The sequence below is a fragment of the Podarcis filfolensis genome (assembly GCF_964270895.1).
Source record: "Podarcis filfolensis genome assembly, chromosome: 9".
In the NCBI taxonomy this organism is placed as follows: domain Eukaryota; kingdom Metazoa; phylum Chordata; class Lepidosauria; order Squamata; family Lacertidae; genus Podarcis; species Podarcis filfolensis.
Window position 1 is genome coordinate 38,669,007 of NC_139610.1, and position 17,016 is coordinate 38,686,022.

General features: G+C 44.4%; 1 protein-coding gene across 2 annotated transcripts in view; it reads left to right on the top strand.

Annotated features, from left to right (window-relative positions):
• The window catches only part of TMEM154 (transmembrane protein 154), a 29,886-nt gene that overhangs the window by 5,657 nt on the left and 7,213 nt on the right, over positions 1-17,016 (top strand). The window contains exons 1-3 of one of the 2 annotated variants that reach the window (XM_083631400.1): positions 2,355-2,630; positions 10,976-11,293; positions 16,857-16,884. In XM_083631400.1, coding sequence (XP_083487526.1) covers positions 2,567-2,630; positions 10,976-11,293; positions 16,857-16,884 — 410 coding nt within the window. In that variant the 5' untranslated portion in view covers positions 2,355-2,566. Of the gene's footprint in view, positions 1-2,354; positions 2,631-10,975; positions 11,294-16,856; positions 16,885-17,016 lie in introns of those variants that run through there. The other variant, XM_083631401.1, reaches the window with a different exon arrangement.

A 17,016-nucleotide genomic window follows, 5' to 3' on the forward strand; every position in this document is an offset into this window, starting at 1 on the left:
GCCTTACATGAAGGGAGCTGCATCAATCTTGGTGCGCAGCCGCTTTCTAGGCAGCACAATTTCCCACCCTTTTTTCCTCCCTCCCCCTCTGTGTCATTAAAAAAATAAAAGAGAAGGGTGTGAAAATGTCTAAGGCCGGCACAGCTTGTTAAATCAATATGGATCATCACGCAATTGCCCACAAGTACTCCCCTGGAGACGATACTGCCACAAAGAATAGTTTCTCATCACCTATTTTTGCTGAATGAGGATGAGTCTGACAAGCACATGGGATATGTTAAAAACGGCTCTGCCTTTTGACACTGTACAAAATGTTCAAAACACTGTGCACTTTTGTGTTGGAACACTCCTCAGGATTGTGCACAAACAGTACTATCTATCTGTATGCAAGGATGTGGGTCTGTTTTTTCTATTTCTGATGTGAAAACGGAGAGGATCGTAGGTAGATGCCTCATATCGAGACAGAACTTGTAGATTCATAGAATCATAGCTAGGGGTGTGATACGTCTGGAATTTCCTGGACATAACCGGAATATTGCAGTCTGAAGCAGTGTCCAAAAACTACCTTTTTTAAAAAAAAAGCTCAGCAAATTTTTGAAATAGGGCAACCCTATCATAGAACGATTGCTCAGTCTGACAGAGGTTTTTCAAGGTTTCAGACATGAGTCTTTCTCAATGCTTTCTGGAGAGATGTGGGCTTGAACCTGGGAATTTTAGAAAGTGGAGCTTGTGATCTCTGCCACTGAGCTTATGAAACATAACTCACATGCGTCACGGGTTTTCTGTGCTGCTTTGGGACAAAACAGTGTACGAGCTTCCCAGAACTCTTTATATGTCTACAAAAATAGTGTTATGAGTTTGTGGGGAGTGAGACACTCTAAGTTTCTGGGTCCAATAAAATTGAGAACTAATCAAGGTTTGGGGGAATTAAACTGTGCCCAACAACCTGATGATGGCTTGCTGAGTGAGAGTTGTTAGGGCAGAGGTCGGCAAGGTTTACTTCGCCTGGCCTGGTTCACTCCAGCAGAGATCCCTCCGTGGGCTGGATTGCGCGCGCCCATGATTTCTGGCATCTGCGTCTGTGCTGACGCAATTTCCGGTGCCGCGGAAGCAAGCCCCCGCACCACACTGTGGGGACTCACCAAGCAGGCAGCTCGGTTCAGGGGTGGCTCATGGGCCGGTTAAACGACCCCCATGGGTTGCTTGTGGTCCATGGGCCTTAGGTTGCCTACCCCTGTGTTAGGGGAACAAAGCCTGATGGCGGCCAAATCATTAACTAAACGGGGCAGGGAGATGGGCAACTAACAGCATAGGGGTGTGAGCCTCTCCTTCATGTAGAGAGGTAGTTAGCAGGAGACAAAAGGCTAGTTTTTCGAATGGTACTTGGCAGTGATGTGCTGGCAAAAACTGTGAGAGGCTGTAAAAAGGAGACAGAGGGCATGGCTGATTTCTCTGCTGGATCCAAGTTCACTGTGCCTATGGGAGAAGCAAGAGACCCTCTTGGAGTGTAGTGCTGGGAATCCTCCACAGTAGGCTCAGGTGGTATTGATGTGTAAGTAAGCCATATATCATAAAGACATAAAGCTGTGCCTCATTTCCAAAGGTAACACAAATCTTGGGTAAGTGCCTGGAACCTCTGGAATCTCGCCCTGCTCGGAGATTGGGGCAGCATGTAAAGCTTTTTGCAATTTTTTAAAAAGTCCATTTTAGTGGTCAGCTGGTACAGGGACCAAATATAGTCCTGTCAGTGGCAGCCTGTCCCATTTCGCTGCTTGAGGCAAAATTGGAAGGCGCAGCCCAATTGCCAAAACTTCCCTTATCTGGGTCTGGTGGCAGCGCCTGTGAAGCAGCAACAATGGTGAGTTCTGGTAAGATATGATATTCCAGTGAGATCCCGCTGGTGAAGAAGTGGTGGTATAGACAGGGTGTCTGCAGTGGTACTAACAGTGGAGGGGGTCTGTTGCCTGAGGCAGGTGCTTCACCCCCCCCCATGGGTGGGCTGGCCCTGGCTACCAGTTCCTGGCACACTGTGTGTGTGAAGAATTGCTGGTCCACCACATCAGATAGTTTGAGATGCAAACTTTCATTTTTAAAAGCAATATAAGAAGCCGCCTTAAAGCAAGTCAGACTGTTGCTCTATCAAACTCACAGTGACTAGCAGTGGCAACTGAGGATTTCAGACAGGAGTATTTCCCAGCCCTACCTAGAGATGATAAGGATCCAAACTTTTTTGCATGCAAGGCATGTACTTCATCACTGAACTAGATATATTTGAGGCATTCTTGTCTGGGTGGGAAAGAGACTGTCAGATCTTGAAAACAAGAGAGGATTGCGAGATTCTCACACGTGGATTTTCCTGGTGGTTTCTTTAGCTGAATCAGCAATCGTTGCTCATTTGACAGGCCCAAACTAAATTGCATCACTTCCTACGAGCAATCAGACATAGTGCATCTCCTTAAGGCATCTTACACATCCAACCACAGAGGCAGGAAACAGGAAATGTACATGTTCTGTACAGCTAAGGGAGAATGAAACAAACTTCATACCTGATCACAGAGACGCCAACATGCAGAAACACAACTTTATGTTGCCTTTATTTCTGTTGCTCAGCGAAAGACCTGCTTGCTGTGGTAAGTGGCAGTAACATGCTCTCTGCATTGTTAAGGAGAACTAACGATAGAGGCACGTTTTATGCTTGAGGCTATGGAACTGTTTTGAAGTGTCACACCCAGAAAATCTGGTCCCTGCAAAGGCTGTCTGTACAAACTTGCACTCTGTCTTGTAGCTCTTCTTCCCAACAGTTTGCTGTCTTTTCTTTCCATGGATCCGGCTTGAGCTACAGATCTGAGGTGTGTTGAGATGTGTGTGAAGCCTTTGTTTCTGAATCATTGCTGGCTCTGCCGTATGAGTTTTTGTATATATATATATTTTTAAAGTCCTGTGCTTCTAAGACTGCAGTCCTGTGCACACTTGGCATGAGCACAGCTAGACTCAGTGGGTCTTTTCTCTAAGAAGACAGGCAAGGACTGCCTTGTAATATCGGTATTTTATGGGCAAATAAATCCACACTCTCATTGTTATTGTGATAGCTGAATGTATCAAATTATTGGGTAGTAAGCTCCTAGAAATATTGAGCATGTGGTGCTGTTTAAGATAATGTCAGCCCCAGAGAATTTGTTTTTGGGGGCAGCACAGCAAAAAACGTGTTTTGGGGTGTTCTTCTTCCCATGTAAAAATAATTGGGGGTGGAATCATTGTCCTAGTTTTATCTTCATATATTTGAGACTATTGGTGATTAAGTTTCAGTCAGAGTTGACATTCAAATTAATGGACCTAACTTGGTCATCTTTATTCATTTCAATGGGTATACTCTAATAAATGGTTGACTACTATTTAATGTGTCTAAACATGTACATTTTGTACAAGAGAGACAGAGAGGGTAGAAGTTCTTTGTTTTTTCTTTTAATCGTAAAAGGGTTGTCTAAGCATGCTGCACTTAAACCCAGCAAATTTACCTCAAAAGCAGAAGTCCCATTTGCTGATATTCATAACTGGTTGTCAAGAAAGTGAAAAAGTTTTTCCACAAAGGTTTGGGTTACCACAAGCCTAAGAGTTCCTGTATTTGCCTTGTTTTTCTTTCATTGCTTTAAATTACCCAGTGAGTTTGTTCCTGCTTGTACTTTATAATAATATGAAAAGTGTTCATTCCTCCTTCTGTGGGCTTCCTCCCTTGTGTCTGAACTGCAACTGTACCTGACCTGAAGATGGTGGGATAAAATATGAAGAGTGACTTAGCGAGTTATTGTGGGATTTTATTATTCATATAATTCAAATCTTGGTAAAACCCTAGACTGGTAAAGCTAGGTTTCAGACAGGAAGAATTTAGTCACAGGCAACTTTTTAATAAAAGCTGAGGTTGGTAGAGAAGAAGAAAGTCTGCAAGCTCTACAGAGATTGAAGAAAATTGTTGCCACAGGAGAATGGCAGTTTGACTGCCCACCAGCTATGGTAAGCTATAAACGATGGCTTATTCTGCACAAGGAAATTGTGCCTGCATTGGTCCTCATTGCTGCTCCCTGCTTGCACAGGGGGAAGAGGAGAAGAGGGTGAAGAAAGAGCTGTGAGTGGAGAGGGACCTTTTCTCCATCCTTTGCCCCCCCCTTGAAAATTCAACAATCCTGCTGCACCTGGAACTGGGTGCAGAGAGAGCAGCTGAAAGGGAAACAGCTGCGGGCAGCCTGAGGAAGTGCCATGCACCTTGAGCCTAAAAAAGCAAGGCTAGAGTGAGATGCTAGGTCAGGGGTCAGCAAACTTTTTCAGCAGGGGGCGGTCCACTGTCCCTCAGACCTTGTGGGGGGCCCGGAATATATTTTGGAAAAGAAGAAGAACAAATTCCTATGCCCCAGAAATAACCCAGAGATGCATTTTAAATAAAAGGGCACATTCTACTCATGTAAAAAAACGCTGATTCCCTGACCGTCCACAGGCCGGGTTTAGAAGGCGATTAGGCCAGATCCGGTCCCTGGGCCTTAGTTTGCTTACCCATGGGCTAGGGTGATGTTCACTGTTTCTAGGAACTCTTCTCACTGTGAGACTTCTGTGGGTCAGCTGAGTTTGTTTGGAGGGTGGAACAGAACCCAGAGGCTGAGAAAGAGGGTGTGTCAGAAGGCAAAGGAATTGATATTGATTTCTATATATTAGTAAGTTTGTATTAATATAATTTTTATCTGTAGCTGTGTATTTTGTAATACTTTAAGTTGTCTGTGTTTCCTGTACACCGCTTCAATATATATTTAATATTTTAAGCAGTACTGTATAGAAATTAAATAATCAACCAATAATCAAGGTGCGTCTCCACCGCCATTGTTCAGCCTGAGGTCCAGCTCTGAGGGCCTTCTGGCAGTTCCCTCACTGCGAGAAGTGAGGTTACAGGGAACCTGGCAGAGGGCCTTCTCGGTGGTGGCGCCCGCCCTGTGGAACCCCCCCTCCCGAACAGATGTCAAGGAAATAAACAACTACTTGACTTTTAGAAGACATCTGAAGGCAACCCTGTTTAGGGAAGTTTTTAATGTTTGATGTTTTATCGTGTTTTTAATATTCTATTGGGAGGCACCCAGAGTGGCTTGGGAAACCCAGCCAGATGGGCAGGGTATGTATGTATGTACGCACGTACGTACATATGTAAAGGTAAAGGTAAAGGGACCCCTGACCATTAGGTCCAGTCACGGACTACTCTGGGGTTGCAGCGCTCATCTCGCTTTACTGGCCGAGGGAGCCGGTGTACAGCTTCCGGGTCATGTGGCCAGCATGACTAAGCCGCTTCTGGCAAACCAGAGCAGCTCACAGAAACGCCGTTTACCTTCCCGCCGGAGCGGTACCTATTTATCTACTTGCACTTTGAAGTGCTTTTGAACTGCTAGGTTGGCAGGAGTAGGGACCGAACAACGGAAGCTCACCCTGTTGCGGGGATTCAAACTGCCGACCTTCTGATCGGCAAGTCCTAGGCTCTGTGGTTTAACCCACAGCGCCACCCACGTCCCTTACGTATGTACGTATGTATGTATGTATGTATGTATGTATGTATAAATACATACATACATACATACATACATACTGGTAATCACTGGCAGGAAACAAATCACAATCCCTAGTTTCATGTTATGTCTGAACCAGGGATCATGGTTTGTTTTGCTCCCAACCTCAGGCAAGGTTTATTCGTGGCTTAACCGATTGTGGTTACTGGAGCAAAACAAGCCACAATCCTTAGTTAGAATGCAATGCTAAGCCAGGGATCGTGCTTTGTCTGCTCCCAGTAAAAATGGGACAGATCAAGGAGGAGCAAAGTAGGGGCAGTTTGCTTGTGTGTTGTAAGCCATGGTTTATGACATGGGTGGAGTACCCTTTTGGCCTGGGTGAGACCACCATTTGTCTCCCCTTACCCTAGAGATGTGTGGGTCACCCGTCTGTAAACCGTCAGATGACTCATAGGTGGACACATCCACCTGTCATAGAAGAACCACAGGGTGGGGAGTCTCCTTTGCCATAGGGAACTCTCTGGATTTTACCTCCCAATGCTAATCATGTAGCATTTGCAAAGCAGTCCATAAGAGAGACGTCGTCTGTTAAGAACTTTGGGTGTATTAATGTTTTGACTGCCGCCATTTCTTGCAACAGCTTGAGACGCTAAGCTTCTGAACTTTTAAAAATCTCTAAGGAAGTTCTTGCGAAAGGCAACTTCCGAAGAAGAATGAAAGTCTGAAGCGGCTTCTTGCTCAGACAAGTTTCAAGGAAGAGAAACCCAAATATTTTAAAGCATATTAACTTGAAGTATAAATCAAATGCTAGCTTAGGCCTCTGGACAAAATATATGAGCATTTTAGATAGAAATGGCTTTCGAGAAATGAAAGCAGATTTCTTATTGTGAAGTAGCCAAGTGCTGGATAAAACTCATCCACAAGCTGGTTTGTTGACGACAGGCTCGGAAAACGTTTCTGGTTTTGGCAGCATTGCTTGCCTGTCTCCGTATCAAATTTCCAACGATTATTAAAATAATACCATTGTTTGGATCCTCTCCAAATACCTGATCATGATTAAAGACTGAAATGAAGACACAAGACTCCTCAGGTGTTTGAACCCTTTGACACTCATAAGAATGTCAGAAGAACCCTCCTTACTGGATCAGACCAAAGTCCTGTTATTTACACTAATATGTGCATTTATATGCATACTTTACCCTGATACATGCATTTATGTACACGTTGCTTGGCTGGAGAACTGCATTGCAATGTTCAAAGAAAGTGTGAATGTTAAAGGATGGCTGTGATTCTGTTCACATCTTGTTTCAGAGAGTGAGAATTTTGTAAGCTGAACCTTAAAATCCAAACTGAATCAAATTTCTCCCCATCCTCATTCACTTCAAGCTGATTTAGAATATCCTTAATGAGGCTTAGGAGAAAATAGTAATAATTTCTCCAGACAGGCCACACCTTTGAGTCAGCTCTCTAGGAACTGACTCCTGAGTCCTAGTTGTTTCTCTTCAAGGGCCTTACATGCCAGATAGTTGGTTGATAATGCATATATCACACATTCTGTCTCTGATCCTCGTAACTGAGCCCAAATTGTAGCCTAATCTCACAAATGCTTACTTGTATGAAAGTTTCATTAACTTAAAAAGGTAAAGGGACCCCTGACCATTAGGTCCAGTCGTGGACGACTCTGGGGTTGCGGCGCTCATCTCGCTTTATTGGCCGAGGGAGCCGGCGTACAGCTTCCGGGTCATGTGGCCAGCATGACTAAGCCACTTCTGGCAAACCAGAGCAACGCACAGAAACACTGTTTACCTTCCCACCAGAGTGGTACCTAGTTATCTACTTGCACTTTCGACGTGCTTTCGAACTGCTAGGTTGGCAGGAGCTGGGACCGAGCAACGGGAGCTCACCCCGTCGCGGAGATTCGAACCGCAGCCCTTCATAGATTTTAGAGAGGTGGTTTCTTCAGGTAGCAGATTTTTGGGTATGGGGGTCTTGAAAGGGCAGCAAATCGTTACCTTTTTAGTTAATTATTCTTGTATTTGTACTCTCAGGGAGAGGCCTTTGTAGGATTTTTTTTGTGGGGGGATACCATTTGCTATTCAATCCTTGGCAGCAAAATGCATTGGATTTGGCCTCGTCAGGGAAATCTGTCATCTCAAGGGTATTTTATTACCAGTCAATCAATGTGATTTTCATTTCACCTGACTGCCATAACCTTAAAGCACACACTCTTCCAACAACATGCTAGCTTGTCCTCTTCTTCCCAGGAAGTGCTTGGCTTAACCTTTTATGGCTATTCTATAAGATATTAACCAGTTGGTTACATTTCTATTCAGCTTTCCACAAGGGCAAGAGTAGTCAACATGGAGTCTTCCAGATGCTGTGGACTACCTGCAACTCACAGCATGCCTACCACTGGCCTTGCTAGCTGAGGCTGATAGGTGCAGGACCAGCCCAAGACATTTTGCCACCTGAAGTGAAATAAACAATGGCACTCCTCCCATTCCATGTTCAAATGCTGACCAGGTTGGCATCTGACTTTCACTTCAACACAGGTGATGAGGCAGAGTCCTCTACATACTTGAGGACAGTGGCCTAGCTTAGCGGGCACAGAGCAGGCCCCAGTGTTCACAGAGCTCTGTGTACTCTCTGTCCATCAGCACCTGCTGTCTGAGGTTAGTGTCTCAATCTATCTAGTGGTAGGATTGGCCCTGGGTGCAAGTTGTAATCCACCACACCACTGGCTACCTCTGCTGCAGAGAGTTCATGCTGGCATCTGTATAAGTGGATTTGCTGAATGCTACTACGATGAATCTTCCTGGAAAAGACCCTGATGTTGGGAAAGATTGAGGGCACAAGGAGAAGGGGACAACAGAGGACGAGATGGTTGGACACTGTTCTCGAAGCTACCGGCATGAGTTTGACCAAACTGTAGGAGGCAGTGGAAGACAGGAGTGCCTGGAGTGCTCTGGTCCATGGGGTCACGACTAAACGACTAAACAACAACTATGATGAATCCTCCAGCTAAAACTCTGTAGTGCACTTTCAGTGAAATTTCCCTTTCATACTTTTTGGTGACCCCATTTGACACAATGACATCTCTGTCCAATAAAGATGGGGAAAGGTACTAGCATAGGCATGCGGATTGTAGACTTCTGAGATATTTGACTGCAATATTGGTATGTTACATAGCCAACTGTTGCTTATTTTTATCTCTCGTCCCCATCCCTCCCTAGGAGTCTGGCAGCACAACTGGGAGAGTGAAATGGCTTAGACTGAAGTTATTTTGGGAGCAATTAATTTATAAAGCTTCTGAAGTATGTGCTGCTCTCAAAGGCAGGAACAAATATTTACATCTCACCAACCATAACATCAAGCTTTCGGAATGCCTTCTGAATTTGATACCAGGGGGAGAATGATCTATTATCACCGCCTTTTTATTGGTCAATGTGTGTGTGCATATAAAAAAGATTTGCCCTTCCATTCAGCAAGAGAACTCGCTTTCTCAAGGGCGCCAGGTCTCAAATTTGGATCACTTCACTGTGCTCTTTGCCATGACTCCAAGATCACTTTCTGGAGTAGCCACAGCTAATTCAGAAGCCACCTGTTTGTAGTCGGGATGTTCATTCCTCAGTAGAGATGTTAATTCCTTTTAATAATGAATGAATAATGAATGAATAAGCACAATTGATTTCTTCATTGTCGTGCGAATAAATGAATGGGAAATAGTAATCCATCATATCTGAATGAAAAACAGAATTAAGGGAAATTTCTTCCATTAGTTTGTGCATTTTTACTTTCCTTTAAAGTGTGGTCCCTTTGTCTAATCTGTCTGAAATTTGGCTAGTCTGGTGCCTGAGGATGGAGAAGGGGTGTTGTTGTTTGTGATGGTAATAGAATCAGGGATCCACAAACGTTGGCTAGGCTCCCTTGCCAGCCATTATTTGTGGTAACTACCAGCCCTCTCCCATTCATCCTCTGGCATTCACAGAGAACTTGGGAGAGAAACAGAGTCTGCTCTTATTTGTGTGGGTTATGGAGAGGGTAAGGAAGAATGGAAGTCTTTCCTGCTGTTTGGAAAGGAATCCTGCTATTTCTTACCTGATTGGGGGAAATGCAATGGAAATGAGATCTGCAGGGCAGGGATTTGTGTGGTGCTGGATGTTCAGATCACCAGAGGGCAGTTGCCCGTGGTGAGTTGACAAGCAGATTTGTTGATTCCTAAGTAGAATGCAAGCAAACGTCTTATCCCTTAGATAGAAAATACAGAAGTTACAAGCAGCAGAAAACAGGTGGGGTTTTCATTACAATTACTGAAAACAACAACTGAACAGATGCAATTCTGACAAATGGAAACTTAAATGAAACTTTAAAATGAAAAACAGTGATTTGTCTCACACACCTCTCATTTTTAATGTATGTTTCATTGTACTTATTTAACTGAGGTTTTCCCAGCCATTCGCTTGCCAGCCTTCCAGATACAGCTGTATGCCTAAAGCTCAGTACAGCACCTCAACTTTATTCTGCTTTTGAGATTTAGGATTTTTTAAAAAAATCTTTTGCTCCCTTTTGTTCCGAACAGCTGTATAAGTTTGGGGCTGTTCTGTGCTGCATCTTCAGTATACCTTATTTGGAAGAACGTGTTTTTTGTTGTGAGCGTGTCATGCTGTAAATATTTCTTCATAATTTTTTGGTGAATTGAAAACTATGTACCATTGTATAATAGTAGCTTCCATAAAGCAAACCATAAATATACTGACTTTCCTTACAAAAAAAACCAACAAACCAACTTTATTTTCCTAAATGCTTTGTATTGATTTGCAAACTCAGTGCTCCACTACAACCCCCTGATTCCAGATTTACAACACACTGGTTTTAAGAAATATCTGTGGAAACCATTATAGATCCAAAGGACACAGTCATGAGTTGTTATGTAATCAGAAGATGTGGGTCACAAGGAAACTGCCAAGTCTAAGATCCCATTGCCAATAACAGTTTTTGAGCAGCCATGCAGTCAAGGATGCTTCTTGAGTACTGCATCAGAAAATGAATGGATTTTTTTAAAAAAGCTCATTTGCTAAAATTTATTTTTAGTTCCAGTTATCCAAATAAAAGTGATATATACTTGTCCCCACCCCCGGGCCAGATTAAAACCTTTAGAAACCCTAAGCACTTAAAAGATTTTGGGGGCCCCATAGATATATTCAAAATATAAACAATAATAAACCGTAAAATAAAATGTTATGTTTTTGATATGAAACAAAACCTACAGTAAGATAGAAAAACTGTTTATTTTTTATACTTTCTCTTTATTTATATCTGGGGGGAAAGTTCTCCTACTTTTTCTGATGGAAAAATTCTGCGGTGACCCCTTCCCTTGATACCCTAAGCACGTGTTATTTTGCTTAATGGTTAATCCAGCCCTGCTTCCCCCCATTTAGCAGGCTCTACAACAGCACCGGCAGATGAAGAATTTTCAGGGCATGGCTTGACATCACCTGTCACCACAGAAGTACCTGTACTGAATACACTGGGATCACCTACATCTGTTATGATTTTGACAACTAGTGACCAAGGTGTGCAAACTGCCGCTACATCCACAGAAGCAGAGAATTCGGAAATGGAAACCACTGTCTCTGCAGAAATGGAAGACCTACATCCTGCTTTGATATACGGAGTCCCGGCTGCTCTGCTCCTAGTCCTGATTGTTTTGCTGGTTGTCTTCATTGTAAGACGTCGGAAGCAGAAACCACCCAAGCAAGGTAGATATTAAAGTTTCTTGGGTGATGTGTGAAGGATCATATTAGATTATACATATATGGAGGAGCAGGATTACCAGCTTGGCCCCGTGACTGTGGGTGCCCAGTGCCGTGGGTGCTATGCAGTGTGCATGGCCTGGACACTGAAATTTGTGGGTGCCCAGCCCCTTCATGGGGAATTTTGTGGGTGTTCGGGCACTCAGGGCCCCAGGGAGCTGGCACCTATGCAGAGGAGACAAGTGGCTATCACATGGTAAATGTCTGAATTGGATTTAACCCTTGAATTAGGTCTAACTTTAGTTTTGTAGGTGGCACTGTGGGTTAAACCACAGAGCCTAGGACTTGCCGATCAGAAGGTCGGCGGTTCGAATCCCCGTGACGGGGTGAGCTCCCGTTGCTCGGTCCCTGCTCCTGCCAACCTAGCAGTTCAAAACACATCAAAGTGCAAGTAGATAAATAGGTACCACTCCGGCGGGAAGGTAAACGGCGTTTCCGTGCGCTGCTCTGGTTCGCCAGAAGCAGATTGGTCATGCTGGCCACATGACCCGGAAGCTGTCTGTGGACAAACGCCATCTCCCTCAGCCAATAAAGCGAGATGAGCGCCGCAACCCCAGAGTCGGTCACGACTGGACCTAATGGTCAGGGGTCCCTTTACCTTTTTACCGTGTATGAGCCGAAATATGTGCTACATCGCTAAATTTATTTCTAACTACTCAGGACAGAAAGAATATGCATCTGCTCTCTGTGAGAGTCAGTGAACAACTGAAACAAAGAAACAGGAAACCAGTAACATCAACATCCGTCTCCCATCTCCCGTGAGACTTCCAACAGTCTGGAATGTAGACAGAGTCTTGTGACTCCAAAAACTGCACAGTGGCATAAACAGAAATCCAACATATGGGGATTTCAGCAGCTGGCCTGCCTCTAACTTCTGGACATTGTGTTGAAGGTTAAGATTGGATCCTATGCTCATACAATTGCATGTGTGTATAATGCATGATAGGGACGCGGGTGGCACTGTGGGTAAAAGCCTCAGCGCCTAGGACTTGCCGATCGAAAGGTTGGCGGTTCGAATCCCCGTGGCGGGGTGCGCTCCCGTTGCTCGGTCCCAACCTAGCAGTCGAAAGCACCCCCCCGGTGCAAGTAGATAAATAGGGACCGCTTACTGGTGGGAAGGTAAACGGCATTTCCGTGTGCTGCGCTGGCTCGCCAGATGCAGCTTGTCACGCTGGCCACGTGACCCGGAAGTGTCTCCGGACGGCGCTGGCCCCCGGCCTCTTAAGTGAGATGGGCGCACAACCTTAGAGTCGGACACGACTGGCCCGTACGGGCAGGGGTACCTTTACCTTTACCTTTATAATGTATGATAATAATATTCTCTCAGGTTACCCATGGGGTGACATATATTTTGTTGCAAATCAGTCCAGGGTGGCATTCTGTGTGATTCCTGGCAGCCCCCCCCCCCAAAAAAAAAGAGAATACGTTTTCTATTCACTGTGATAGGGAATAGACCCAGGAGGCAAAGCTCATGGTCTGGAAGGAAGGGAAGATGATTTCTGCAGCCTGTGCTTGAGCACTGGGATTTTGAGCCCTCAGTGCCTCGTATATTCCATGCTGCTGAGCAGTGTTGTTGAAAACCAGGCACATTTCTGAATTCCTCAGGAGACTATTATTTGGCTAAACACAATTCCAGTGCAAACAAGAAATCCCACTTAACCTGGTCTGACTGTGCTTCTTAGTCCCCACTGCTTATCTCTCTTGTCCAGGACAGTTATAATGGGATTTTCTTGGCTTTTCGGCTCTTTCTCAAGGGTGTTTGGCCATAGATAATTCCCCTTGCCATTTTTCTTATACTTGCCCTTATACTTACTACAGTATTGGATTTATGCCTCTCCAATAAAGAAAGAGGAGGAAATAAGGCTGCCTCAAAAATTAATTTTATTCTTCACATTTCCCCTCACAAAGGTCTTCCAGGATAATCGTGGCAATTGCACCTACCACTTGCTAAGATCCAAACATGCTGCAGGAGAATCATGGGATTGTGATGTCTTTAATCCGCCAGCTAGAAGGATAATGCAATCCAGGAAACGACATGTTTCCCTTGACAATGATTCTGCTTATGATGCAATGGAAAGGGGAAACGGGCAGAGCCTTTAGAAAATATACAGTGAAATATAAAGGGCTGGTAACAGTGGGAGAAGCTTTAAGATGGTGATTGGACATGCACAGATTCAAATATTTAAAATATACAAGCAGTGGTTTAATAGTCTGATGGCTAATGAAGCTTTTGAGTATTGGTATATAAACATACAGGGCAACTGTCTACAGGCATATTTTCAGTTGCAACGCCATGAATTCTTGGCATTGGTTTTTGGTTGTGTGTTTTTCTCCCGCTTGTGATACTTTGGCTGAGTGTGCACCATATCTTTAAAGCACAGTCTAGGCACCCCACCCCAAAGAATCATGGGAACTGTAGTTTGTTAAGGCTGCTGGGAGCTCCATGAGGGTTAAACATCAGTTCCTAGGATGGGGGGCAGCGGGATGCAGTGGCATAGCATGGGGGGCCCACCCGGGCACAAAAATTGTTAGGGGTGCAAAATTTCAGCACCTGGTGCTGTCTCAATACAGCTACATGCTTTCGTTGCTGAGATCTGTTGAAAACAGCTTCTCCATGAGAACCAGGAAGTGACCTCCCCAGATAACAGAGCAGCTCTTCTTTTTTAACTCTGTGGCTGCAATCTCCTGGGTGACGCAGACACCTTAGGGTGACTCAAATCCTGCAATACACACCTAGATTAAGGAACAGGGTAATTGAGTACATTCTCAACCCAGAAATTTGTTTTCAGTACCAAAACTAAACTCGCAATCCCCATGCACAAAAACTCCTTTCTAGTTCCTCTGCCCCCACCCCTGCTTTCTTAATTTCAGCGGGGTGTGTGTGTGTGGAGAGAGATCTTTCCTTGTTTTTCAAATTATTTTTGCTTTTTTTCTTAAAAAAATGTTTAGGGGTACTCTCATTTTGACTCAATAAAATCACCGGGAAAAGAAATGAAACCGCCATCGGAGGTGGTAACAACGAAACTGACCAATCACCATGCTAGATTCCAACTCCTACTTCACACATTAAATGCTCGCTTCCATCTGAGACTCAGGAAACACCGTGACAGGAAATTAGGCCGCCATCAGGGGTAGCAACGGAACTGATGATTCACCGTGCTAGAGAAGAAACTAATTTATTTTTTTTAAGTTTCTTCTCCCGTTAGATTCACAAAATGTTTAGGGGTATGCATACCCTTGCGTCTCCCAGAAAAAAGCACTGTATATTACTCAGAAATCTACTATTAGAACCCGATCTACTTTTCCCACCAATGACTGAGGCTGCAATCCTATACAGTCGTACCTTGGTTCTTGAACAGAATCCGTTCCGGAAGTCCATTTGACTTCCGAAAACATTTGAAAACCAAGGCGCAGCTTCCGATTGGCTGTAGGAGTTTCCTGCACTCAATCAGAAGCCGCGGAAGCCACATTGGACATTTGGCTTCCAAAAAACGTTTGCAAACCAGAACACTCACTTCCGGGTTTGCGGTGTTTGGGAGCCAAAACATTCGAGTCACAAGGTGTTTGAGAACCACGGTACGACTGTACATGCTTTCATGGGACTGGATCCCATAGAATACAGCTGTTATGGTCCTAGCCTCAAGCAATAGCCAGAATTCTCAGATGGAGGAGAACCGAAGTGGTCAAGTCCATGAATACCATACCACTGGCTGAAGAACACAGTTGGGTTCCTCATCCTGAACCTGAGTCTGGCAGACAGGAACTTGCTGCACCAGGACTGCTAGAACACTCACCCCTCCCTGAACCCAATTCACCCAAGAAGTCAAGCTCTTCTTGCTCCACAACACCTGTTCAACAGTACGGGGAGCAACCCCAGAGGAGAATGCACTCATTTGTACACCAGGGAATTTTGCATTCCTTTGTAGGCAACTTCCTGGGGGCAACGTATCAGTGGTGGGCAGCGTCAGAAGCAATAGTGGGCAGAGCAATTCTGCACACACACCCCATCAGTACCCTCCATCCAGGAAAGCAAGAGGCATTATTGGAGTTTAAGGACACATTCTAGCCAGATAAGAACACCCAAGGAGGATAGTAGGCAGGGTTCAAAGTGAGTGCAGCCTGGGAAGAAGGTGGGGCCTGTGGAGCCAGATTGTGGCCCTCCAGGCATTCCATCAGCCTCTGGGCCTGAGGTTTCCTGTTCCTGTTTTAAGTAGCCACACTCCTCAGGTAGCGGGTAGTGGAGTCTAGGAAGAGTAATCTGGACAGAGTGGTCCACTCACCTCCTCCTTCCATTGGAACAAGTGGCTCACTGAGAGCTCTCCAAGGTCCTGCTGCTCCAGGCTGCCTTGTAGAGTACCCCTGCCACACCCCATGAGCTTTTGCTTGAAGTCAGGTCAGGACAATTATGTTGTGAATTATTTGTCATACCAACTGTGAATCATTTGTACTGACGAAAGGTGCAGCCTATATAGCATATTTTTGGGGTGGAACTTTCAGCAGAACTTGAGGCATTGTGGAGACGGCATGGTTAAATCTGTGGTCCATACCATCAATGTTTCTGCTGGGAAAAGTGAATCAGTGCCTACATCCTTCCCCCTGTCCTTTCCTCCCTCCTATACCTTGCTAGGTATAAAAGACACGTTTCCTTTCAGTTGTTCAGAAGACAGTTTCCTCCTTTAAAAATACCACATCCTAACCTCCAATGGATGTGGTTTCCCCTCTTATTCCATCTGGTGTTTCATCCACCTGCATCTCTCCTGGCAATTACTCTTTCCTTGGTTTATTTTCCTTCATTGCTCTGTGCTCTCAAATGCCTTTCTCTCCAGGTTTTAGGTGTTTGCGTGTGTTTGCGTTTTCATCTTGCCCCTTATCTGTAATCTGCTACAGTCTCTGTTCGTAAACAGGTGCACTGCACATGTACAGCATTAGGCTGTGTGGAAGTAAACAATTTTTATCACAGTTGTTGACTTCTCATTATGTTGCTTTCACTGTTGGAACCTGTTAGCCTCAAGAAATTCATTGCTTCCAGTCTCCTGTTCACCGCTAGACTCTGATTTGAATATTAATGCAGCTTGGCTGTAGTCAACATCTTAAATTTACCTCAGCTACTAATTTCAACTTGGGCTTAATATCCATTTTACTGCATTTTACCTTCTAGCTGCCTCCAAGTTCATATATTTTTCTTTTTTCTTCTTCTTCTTTTTGGCTTTGTGCATAATAATTATTCAGGAAGGTAAAGGATGTAATCCTGGCCCAATTTCCCTCATACTACAGAACAGCCTTTCTCAAACTTGTGCCCTCCGGGTATTTTGGATTGAAAAGCATCTGACATCACAAATCAACAAATAACCAAGGGAAAGGTGGGAAGGGAATGGAGTATAGCTGGGTTGAATCTTGAGCAGCAGCATTCTACTCTGCAATATTTAATTGCCAGCCCACAGTGATCTCTCTACCTCTTTTTTAAATGAATCATTTACTTCTTTCTGAAATGCATTTCATTTTATTTCAGAGGAACTAGCAAGTGAAAGCTGTAAAAGGTAAGACTGCTTCTTGTTCATATCAACAGTTGTGGAACTGTTCTCATGGCCTAGGGCCACATAGACTCTTCAGTATGACAGAACCACAAGTCATCTATTTTTTTAAAAAAGGCTGTTGTCTTTAGGCCATGC